This window comes from Erinaceus europaeus, chromosome 13, assembly GCF_950295315.1.
Source record: "Erinaceus europaeus chromosome 13, mEriEur2.1, whole genome shotgun sequence".
NCBI lineage: Eukaryota > Metazoa > Chordata > Mammalia > Eulipotyphla > Erinaceidae > Erinaceus > Erinaceus europaeus.
The window spans coordinates 97,579,768-97,590,807 of record NC_080174.1 but is presented as its reverse complement, the minus strand read 5'-3'; the positions used below and the strand labels follow the sequence as shown (position 1 = coordinate 97,590,807).

The window sequence follows — 11,040 nt, the reverse complement described above, 5'->3', positions numbered from 1 at the left end:
TTGGGCCACATGCCCTTAACACACTACTACGCTACTTCCTGACTCCCGTTATACTAGTTTATTGTGAATGCTTTTGTTGAAGAAAAATTAAAAGGTTGAAAGAGATGTCAGTAGAATTTGTGGCTTTGTAGTAGTCTTAATAGGCAGGATAACTCGCTAAATGTTTCCATAACCTCTTCTGTTCACATTGTATAGCTAGGGTATTTTACCTTTTATTCACTACAGTATCTTCCATCTAGGGGTCATACTGTCCAGTGAAGAGGCTGTGCCGCTAGACTTAAACAGTCTGAAGCTATTGCTGTGATTGATCTTCCATTTTCTGGCCTGAAAGACATTCAGGGAAAGAGGAAGAGATGGCAGATTCTTGGGTAAGTTGACTTACCCCACATCAGATGCTGTATCTTTTTCCTCTTGAATAAGTTGTATTTTAATTGATACATGTTTAATTTACTGTTTCTGTCTCTTTCTCTCTCTTTCTGCCAAGGTACTGCTCATCTCTGGCTAATGTTGGGTCAGGGAGTAGAACCTGGAACCTGAGAGCTGCAGGCAGAAACTTTATGTTACCTCCCCCACCCTTGTATCTCTCTTTTCACTTACTTTTTTTTATATATATAATTATTTATTTATAAAATGGACACACTGACAAAACCATAGAAGAGGGTCACAATTCCATACAATCCCGCCACCAGAATGTCATATCCCCTCCCCTGATAGCTTTCCTATTCTTTATCCTCTGGAACTTTGGACCCAGTATCATTATGGGGTCCAGATTGTGGAAGGTCTGTCTTCTGTAATTGCTTCCCCACTGAACATGGGCACTGACAGCTCAATCCATACTCCCAGCCTGTCTCATGCTTTTCCTAGAGGGGCAGAGTTCTGGGGAAGCAAGACTCCCCTAGTTTATTTTTTTGTTATTTATTTCAATAAGAGAGAGAGATGTGGATCAGAGTACTGCTCAACTCTGGCTTATCTTGATGCTGGGGATTGAAAGCCTCAAGTATGGGAATATTTTGCATAAACACTATGCTATCTCCACAGCCATTTACTCTTTTTTTTACATCTTTTTAAAATTATTTATTTATTTTTTTGCCCTTCTTGTTTTGTTGTTGTATTTATTATTGATGTCATTGTTGTTGGATAGGACAGAGAGAAATGTGAGAGGAGGGGAAGACAGAGGGGGAGAGAAAGACAGACACCTGCAGACCTGCTTTACTGCCTGTGAAGTGATTCCCCTTTAGGTGGGGAGCCGAGGGCTCGAACTGTGATCCTTCCACTGGTCCTTGTGCTTAGCGCCACCTGCGCTTAACCCGCTGCGCTATCGCCCGACTACCCGCCATTTACTCTTAAAACTAATTTTCCAATTAGTATTATCACTGGGACTCAGTATCACCATTCTTTAGTGTCATGTTACATATATACAGACATGAATAGATATAAGAAATGGGGTGTGCTTGAAGCACATACAATTGTGAGACTTCCCTCTACAGCTGTTGTTGAGATGATTCTTGAACCCATCTGAGTTCACACAGGTGATCATTTGTGGTCTCCACTTGGTATGTCACCAGAAAGCACCTGTGAAATAATTTTTGAATACCAAGACATAATTCGTGTTGTAAAGTGCTACTTTGTCATACCCAGATATTGAGTTTCAAGCCCTGAAAACATAGATAGACATGAAAAGGGGAATTTCATGGGTATTACTGTAGTGTCTTCCCTTTTTTTTGTCTAATCTTCTATCTAGAGAAAATAAATAAATAAAATCATTCCACCAAGAATAATGGAATCAGGCGCAAATGAGGTTCGTTAGAATACATACTTCCTAATATTCACTCTTCATTTTATGTCTCTTTTTAATTTTATTTTTTAGTTATGAAAAGGAAACACTGAAAAAAAGCCATAGGATAAGAGGGGTTCAGCTCCACACAATTCCCACCACTAGAACTCCCTATCCCATCCCCTCCCCAGATAGGTTTCCCCATCCAAAAATGGGCAGAGGATAGGAACAGAATATTTACAACAGAAGATCCAAATGGCTAACAAACACATGAAAAATTGCTCCAGGTCACTGATTGTCAAAGAAATGCAAGTAAAAACAGCATTGAGATAGCACATCTCCCCCCGTGAGAATGACAAATATCAAAAAGGACAGCAGCAACATGTGCTGGAGAGTCTGAGGGACAGCGAACCCTCCTGCGCTGCTGGTGGGAGTGTAAATTGATCCAGCCTTTGTGGAGATCTGTCAGGAGAACTCTCACAAGGCTAGACATGAACCTTAACGTGAGCCAGTAATTCCTCTCCTAGGGATATATCCCAATGACACCATAACACCCAACTAAAAAGATATGTGTACACCTATGTTCATAGCAGCACAATTCGTAATAGGGAAAAAACCTGGAAGCAACCCAGGTGCCCAGCAACAGATGAGTGGCAGAGAAAGCTGTGGTATATACACACAATTGAAGACTACACAGCTATTAAGAACAGTGAGCCCATCTTGGATGGAGCTAAAAGGAATTTTCTCTTTTTTAAAGTAGATTTTTAAAGCAATATTTGTTTATTTAAGAAAGGATTGGGGGTCGGGCGGTGGCGCAGTGGGTTAAGCGCATGTGGCGCAAAGTACAGGGACCGGAGTAAGGATCCCGGTTCAAGCCCCCAGCTACCCACCTGCAGGGGAATCACTTCACAGGTGGTGAAGCAGGTCTGCAGGTGTCTATCTTTCTCTTCCCTTCTCTGTCTTCCCCCCCTCTCCATTTCTCTCTGTCCTATCCAACAACGAATTGCGTCAACAAGGGCAATAATAATAATAACCACAACGAAGCTACAACAAGGGCAACAAAAGGGGGGAAAATGGCCTCCAGGAGTGGTGGATTCATAGTGCAGGCACCGAGCCCAGCAATAACCCTGGAGGAGGGAAAAAAAAAAAAAAGAAAGAAAGGATTGAGACCAAGAGAAATGGATGGGGCAGGGGAGATAGAAAGGGAGAGCCATAGATAGAAATCTGCAGCCCTGCTTTACATTTCATGAAGCTTTCCTGCTGTAGGTTGTGCCAAGGGGCTTGAACTGGTTCTTTGAACACTATAAAGTGAACACTTAATGAAGTGTGTCACCACTTGACCCCCTGGCCTTTTTTTTTGTTGTTGTTGTTCTTATAGATGTCATTATTATTAGATAGGACAGAGAGAAATGGAGAGAAGAGTGCAAGACAGAGGGGAAGAGAGAGACACCTGCAGACCTGCTTCACTACTTGTGAAGCGACTTTCCTGCAGGTGAGGAGCCAGGGGCTCAAACTGGGATCCTTATTCTGATCCTTGTGCTTTTCACCACATTCTCGTTACCTGATGTGCTACCACAACTCCCACCTTCTTTTTCTCTCTACCCAACATTCTTTTAAAAGAGTTTTTTAAAAAATATTTATTCCCTTTTGTTGCCCTTGTTGTTTTATTGTTGTACTTTTTTATGTTGTTGTTAATTGATGTTGATGTTTTTATTGTTGGATAGGACAGAGAGAAATGGAGAGAGGAGGGGAAGACAGGGGGAGAAAAAGATAGACACCTGTGGACCTGCTTCACCACCTGTAAAGCGACTCCCCTGCAGTTGGGGAGCCGGGGACTCAAACCGGGATTTTTACTCAGGTCCTTGCGCTTTGCACCACGTGCGCTTAACCCATGTGCTACCGCCCAACTCCTAGGGTCAACAATTCTTATGTTGATTAGTGGCATAGAACCGTTGAAAATGTCTTAATTTTTGCAGATAAAAGTAATGACATTAATCCAGTATTCCTACTGAGAAGATGTCTCTCCTGGGATATCACAGACCTAACACAATTCTACTTAGTTTTCATGTGTGCTTTTCACAACCTCTAAGATAGTATAAGATTCAGTGACTCTACAGAAATGTAATAAACCAGAATTACTCTTTTTCTAAAAAATGAAACTTTATTCTTAGAACATACAGGTATCTGACACTCAGGGATTGTGAGCGATTTTTAATTGCACTGTGACTAAACATCTTCTTGGTTAAAGAGATTATAAGTGTCTCTCTGTGCATTTACTGTAGTTGTTTATGTTACTCTACTGAATTGTGTGAGTACATATATTGCTCATTAGCGCTCTGATGTATAACATGTAAATATGTTTCCTTTTTTTTTCACTTCATCTCTTTGTCTTGGTGATAGGTCTTGTCATTATACCAAATATATTCATTTCCATGTATTCTCATTGGTTCATTTCTCCATTTATTTATTTGTCTTTAATATTGAGCTCAGGTTTCTGAAAACATTTACAAATCAGATATTATGTACTGTAATGATGATGACTTCTATAGGTTTTTTTGGTTACTGTTGTAACATCCAAGTGCATCTTAAGGAACATAAGACCTTTCACTGCCAGACTTTCCACAATGGCTCCCTCCTCCTCATAGATTCTTTTTGTATTTATAAATTATATTTTACTTCCTATGATAGAAATTGAAGAGGATGTAACTTACTGTGGAACAATTCTTCTTGTCCTCCAATCTGTTTTCTGCCACCAGGGTTATTTCTTGAGCTCATTGTGTCAAGTTTGAATCCACTGCTGCAGAAAGCCCGTTTTTCTTTCCATTTTATTTGATAGGAGACACCTGCAGGCCTGTCTCACTGCTCATGAAGTGGCCCCATTCAGGAGGGAAACAGGCCTCAAACCTAGATCCTGTGTCATGGTGATATGTACACTTAACCAGGTGCACCATTGCCCTGAACCTGATAATACTTATTTCATTTGTATGACATTCTTGCATGTTTTTTTATTTTTTTTAAATTTATGTTTTATTTATTTATTTCCTTTTGTTGTCCTTTTGTCTTAATTGTTGTAGATATTTTTTATGTCGTTGTTGTTGGATAGGACAGAGAGAAATGGAGAGAGGAGGGGAAGATAGAGAAGGGGAGAGAAAGACACCTGCAGACCTGCTTCACCGCCTTTGAAGCAACTCCCCTGCACGTGGGGAGCCGGGGGCTCGAACCAGGATCTTTACGCTGGTCCTTGCGCTTTGCACCACATGTGCTTAACCTGCTGCGCTACCTCCGGACTCCCGACATTCTTGCATTTTTAACCCTTTATTGGACACTGACACTGCAGAGATGCCTAATGTGGTATGATGACTCTAAATAGTATAATTTCCATGCTTCCATAATGATGTCGATTTTATAAAGAGCTATGTGTGGCTAGACATGTTTCATTTCATTTTTTAAAAGATTTTATTTATTTATGAGAAAGTGACTGAATAGTTAATAGGCTAATCTGCCGCTCACATTTTCTCACTTGAACACATTGCACATATATTTAGGGCTCAGTGACCTATGAAGACGTAGCCGTGATATTCACTCAAGAGGAGTGGGCACTATTGAATCCTTCAGAGAAGAAACTCTACAGAGATGTGATGTGTGAAAACTTGAGGAACTTTCTTTCACTAGGTAACTGTAATCGCCTTAATTTTTCAATTAGAAGGCAAGTCACTTTTTGTTCACCAATGTAGAAATGGAGACAGTGTTATGTGAGCAGAGTTTGATTGTGACTCATAATGGATCACAAATTCAGTCTTGTGGTCCGGCAGATGGCGCAGTGGATAAAATATTGGATTCTCGACCATGAGGTCTTGAGGTTGGTCTTTGGCTACACACGTACTAGATTGATGTCTGATTCTTTCTCTCAGACTACCTTTCTCATGAATTAAGAAATAATTATTTATTTATTCCCTTTTTTGCCCTTGTTTTATTGTTGTTATTGATGTTGTTATTGTTGGATAAGACAGAAAGAAATGGAGAGAGAATGGTCAGACATAGCAGCGTAGACAAATGGAGAGAGAATGGGAAGTTAGAGTGGGGTAGACAAAGATAGACACCTGCAGACCATTTCACTGCTTGTGAAGCGACTACACTGCAGGTGGGAATCCGGGATCTCACACCAGGATGCTGAGGCCAGTCCTTGCGCATTGTACCATGTATGCTTAACTGGGTATGCTACCACATGACTCCCCCGAAAATAAATTCTTTAAAAAGTTTTCAGGGTGGGGGTAGGTAGCACCGTGGTTATATAGACTCAGGCCTGAGATTCTGTCAAGTCCCAGGTTCAATCCCCAGCAACATCATAAACCAGAGCTGAGCAGTGCTCTGGTAAAAATAAATTCTATCTATTTGTATAATTTCTTTCTTTTTAATTATTTATTTATTCATGCAAAAGATAGGAGGAGAAAAACAATCAGCCATAACTCTGGTACATTTGCTGCCATGGATTGAACTCAGGACCTCATGATTGAGAGTTTAATGCCTTACCCACTGTGCCACCTCCCTGACCACTGTTTGTATAAGTTCTAATCCTTTATATATTTTGTAATTTTAGAAAAAATACAAGAACTTTCCACCAAAGAGCAGTATTCCTTGTACAGGAGTCAACAAAGGTGAGAGTTAAACTTACAATATAATGTGATGTACCACCCGGAAAGCTATTGTGTTGTCAAATATTTTGTATCTATGTAATTTACCTAGATCTGGTGCCTGCATAGTTTCCCCGAATTAGGCTGGGGGCTTAAACCCAGATCCTTAAAACTTGTCCTTGTTCTTTCTTGAACCTGCTACGCTACCACTTGGCTCCCTACTTACACGTTCTTAAATGTGTGTTCTGTACTGACTTAATAATATCATAGCAGCTCAGTTAATACAATTTATTAAGAAACTGATATTTATAATAAAAACAATTTATAATCACTGCCACAAATAGATTAATTTTATATAATCTCATCAAAGATACTTCATGACTAGGTTATAGAATGGTTGGACAAATGACTCAAATACAGTGTACGTGACGTACATGACTGAAGTTCCCTTCTGACTCACTGGCAACAAAACGACCATAATGATGTTCTACATTATCTGTCTATTCTTCACGTCATAGGAAAATCTTTCTCACATGTACCAAGGAAATGGAAGCCTTAAAAAGGGGGCAAAGATGCTTAGTGTTGATAAAATAGTACACTTGGAAACAATAAGAGTATCTATAATGTATAAATATCTATATTTTTATGATACGTAGATGTAGTCCTTCTAGAAAAGATCAGTATTTTCAGTGAAAAATTTCAACACAATGCCAAAACTGTCAACAAATAGTGGTTCAATTAGTATATACAAAATACCTGTAAAGATATCATTAGTTGTGGCATAATATACTTAAATGAAAGTATGTAGTTTTTTCCAGTTTTTCTTTTATTTATTTATTGGATAGAGACACCCAGAAATCTAAAGGAAGGGAGAGAGAGAGGGAGAGAGAAAGAGCAGCTGCAATCTTTATTCAGCATTTGCAAAGCTTTCCTCGTGCAGGTGGGGACCGGGGGCTCAAACCAGGTTCTTGCTCATTGTAGCATGTGTGCACAGACAGGTGCACCACTGCCCATCCCCCTCTTTTTTTTGGTATTTTTTGAAATATTTATTCCCTTTTATTGCCCTTGTTTTGTTGTTATTACTGTCATTGATTTGGGACAGGAGAGAAATTGGAGAGAAGGGAAGAGAAAGATAGACACCTAAACACCTGCTTTACCACCTGTGAAGTGACTCCCCGGCAGGTGGGAAGCCAGGGGATCAAACTGGAATCCATCAGCCTCTCTTTACCTTTCGCACCATGTGTCTTTAGACTGCTGTACTACCTCCAGACTCCTAATTCAGCCCCTTTTAACCAATTTTTTAACTTTACTTTTAATACGAGATTTGAGAAAAATTATTTATTGGATAGAGACATAGAAACGGGGGAGATAGGGAGGAAGAGAGACACCTTCTGTAGAGCTTCACTACCTGTGAAGTGATTCCCCTTCAGGTGGAGAGCCAGGGACTTGAATCCTGGGATCCTAATCGGTTCTTGCTCTTTGCACTGCACGTGCTAAACCGACTGTGGTACCGCCCAACTCCCTGGAGATCTTTTTCTAATTTTGAATATTTGTGATTTTTTTTCAGTATACGTTCTAGTAAAATCTATTGTTAATATCTGATGTTATTATGTAAAATTATGTTTTGCATCCTGATAATAGAATCAGTTATATTCATTGAAATGTCATTAATTGTTCGTTATTTTACAGTAATACAGCAATGAAAGTCTCTGAGGGCAAAAAAAGTCAGAATGGTAGAAAATCTCAAGTATGTGAAGTATACAACAAATTACTCACTGATTCTATTCATCTTCAAAAATATGAACGAATTCACAGTGGAAAGAAACCCTATGAATGTAAACAATGTAAAATATTCAGTTATTCCTGTAGTCTTAAGCTACATGAAAGAACTCACAGTGGAGAGAAACCCTATGAATGTAAACAATGTACTAAAACATTCAGTTGTTCCAGTAGTCTTCGCTCACATGAAAGAACTCACAGTGGAGAGAAACCCTATGAATGTAAGCAATGTACTAAAACATTCCGTTTTTCCAATAGTCTTAAACTACATGAAAGAACTCACAGTGGAGAGAAACCCTATGTATGTAAACTATGTACTAAAACATTCAGCTTTTCCAATAGTCTTAAGCTACATGAAAGAGTTCACAGTGGAGAGAAACCCTATGAATGTAAGCAATGTACTAAAACATTCCGTTCTTGCAGTCATCTTCGGGTACATGAAAGAACTCACAGTGGAGAGAAACCCTATGAATGTAAGCAATGTACTAAAACATTCATTTGTTCCAGTAGTCTTCACTCACATGAAAGAACTCACAGTGGAGAGAAACCCTATGAATGTAAACAATGTACTAAAACATTCAGTTGTTCCAGTAGTCTTAAGCTACATGAAAGAACTCACAGTGGAGAGAAACCCTATGAATGTAAGCAATGTACTAAAACATTCCGTTTTTCCAGTAGTCTTAAACTACATGAAAGAACTCACAGTGGAGAGAAACCCTATGAATGTAAGCAATGTACTAAAACATTCCATTGGTCCTGTAGTCTTAAGCTACATGAAAGAACTCACAGTGGAGAGAAACCCTATGAATGTAAACAATGTAGTAAAACATTCAGTTCTTCCAGTTATCTTCGGGTACATGAAAGAATTCACAGTGGAGAGAAACCCTATGAATGTAAACAATGTACTAAAATATTCATTTGTTCTAGTAGTCTTCGCTCACATGAAAGAATTCACAGAGAAACCCTATGAATGTAAATAATATACTAACAGATTTCGACAATGCTGTATTCTACAGCAACATGAACGAACTCACAGTGGAGAGAAACCATATAAATGTAAAGTTTAGTAAAACATTCAGGCAATCCAAAACTCTTTGGACACATGAAAGAATTCATAGTAGAGAGAAACCCTATATGAATGTAACCTATGTAGTAAGACATTCAGGCAATCCAGAAATCTTCGGACACATGAAAGAATTCACAGCAGAATCAGAGCTTCAAAGCTGCTTCCAGCATCTGTCCTCAGCGTGTACCCTCCCGGCTGTGATGACATGGAATTAATCACTGGACACCTGCTGCTGCTGCTGGCAAGTCTTCCGGCCTGGGAAGCCAGTGAGTCCATTGATGAGAGCAGTCCCTTCTACTATGACTGAGAGACCCTGCAGCTGGCAGGAGTCCTCTGCTTGGTTGGCATAGCCTTCACCCTGAGCAACAAATGTAAATGCAAAACTAAAAAGGATCAGAGCCTGGTACCTGAGAGTGCTGTCCCATTCATTGTGCCAGGGTCTGTCAGGAACTGAGCCAGGAAGCTTCCCCTTTGGGGTCTGCCCCAGGCAAAGGCTGTTCTCTCTGGGAGCCCCAGGGTCCCTCTTGATGGAAGACAGGACAAGCTTTTTTTATTAATAAAAATCCTCCGTCCTAAAAAAAAAAATTCACTATGGAGAGAAACCCTATGAATGTAACTAGGTAGTAAAACATTCAGTTGTTCTAGTCATCTTTAGACACATGAAAGAACTCAATGCGGATAAACCTTATGAATGTAAATAAAGCATTCTTGGGATCTAGTTCTCTTCAGTTACATAATAGAACTCACAATGGAGAGAAAGAAACCTCATGAATGTAAACAATGTAGTCAAACATTTAAGCCAGTTTTCTTTGGATACATGAAAGATCTCACAATGGAGAGAAACCTAGTGAAAATAAACAGCAGAACATTGATTCAAGCAAGTCATCTTTGTCAACATGAAGTAACTTAGAATGGAGAGAAATTTGATCAATGTAAGCAGTGTTGAAAGCATTGTTATTCTGGTCCTCTTTGTAGACATGAAAGAATTCACAGTGAAACCAAACCCCAAGAAAGTCAAAGTTTTCAGATGTTCCCCTAATTTTCAATCACATGACAATATTTGCAAAGGAAACTAATCTTTTGAGCATAAACTCTACTAAAGATCAGAGAGAGAGAGATGCAACCTGAGACATGATGCAGAGGCTTGTGGTTCAATATAATAGCTCTCAGGTATGAGCCTCAGCAATACATGGGCAAGAGAGATGTTCTGTTTTATTGACTCTCCATCTTGCCATCTTGTGTTAATATATAAGTAACTATGTATAAATAATTATAGGGAATCACAGGGCCATGGGAACCCATACCTGTGAGTATTGTATAAATATATAGAATATGAGTAAATACTTTGATTCTTTATTATAAATTCTAATATATGAAACAATCCACTTGGTACTGGGAACTTTGATGTCAACAATGCTTCGATGTATTCAAATTGATAAGTTTTTGCACATATAAAATTACTGGCATTAGAAAAACAATTCTTATCAGTGTAGACATTGTAGGATGACTTTACAGACCTAGAAAGGAACTTGTTCTGAAGTGACAATGTAAAACAGTGGAATAATAGTGGATGCTACAATATGTGTATATGGTGTAAAGCGCAAAGACTGGCATACAGATCTGGTTTGAGCCCCCAGCTCCCCACCTGCAGGGGAGTCACTTCACAACAACAGTGAAAGGCAAGAAAAAGGGAGTATATAAATATTAATAAAAATAAAACATTTAAATTGACAAATGTCTGCTCACACTGACCTGGTTCTTCTCAGCATATGGCATCTACTGAGGTGCTG

At 39.2% G+C, this 11,040-nt stretch overlaps 2 protein-coding genes across 2 annotated transcripts in view; both read left to right on the top strand.

Moving 5' to 3' along the window:
- The first annotated feature begins 228 nt into the window (after positions 1–228).
- The window catches only part of LOC103127391 (zinc finger protein 709-like), a 127,371-nt gene continuing 116,559 nt past the window's right edge, over positions 229–11,040 (top strand). The window contains exon 1 of the mRNA XM_060205022.1: positions 229–368. Coding sequence (XP_060061005.1) covers positions 354–368 — 15 coding nt within the window. The 5' untranslated portion in view covers positions 229–353. The remainder of the gene's footprint in view (positions 369–11,040) is intronic.
- Positions 8,267–9,298, top strand: LOC103127888 (zinc finger protein 709-like; the record flags this gene model as incomplete). The annotated part of the gene is made up of 1 exon (XM_060205051.1): positions 8,267–9,298. A coding segment is annotated over one exon (888 nt), but the record flags the coding sequence as incomplete, so codon positions are not given.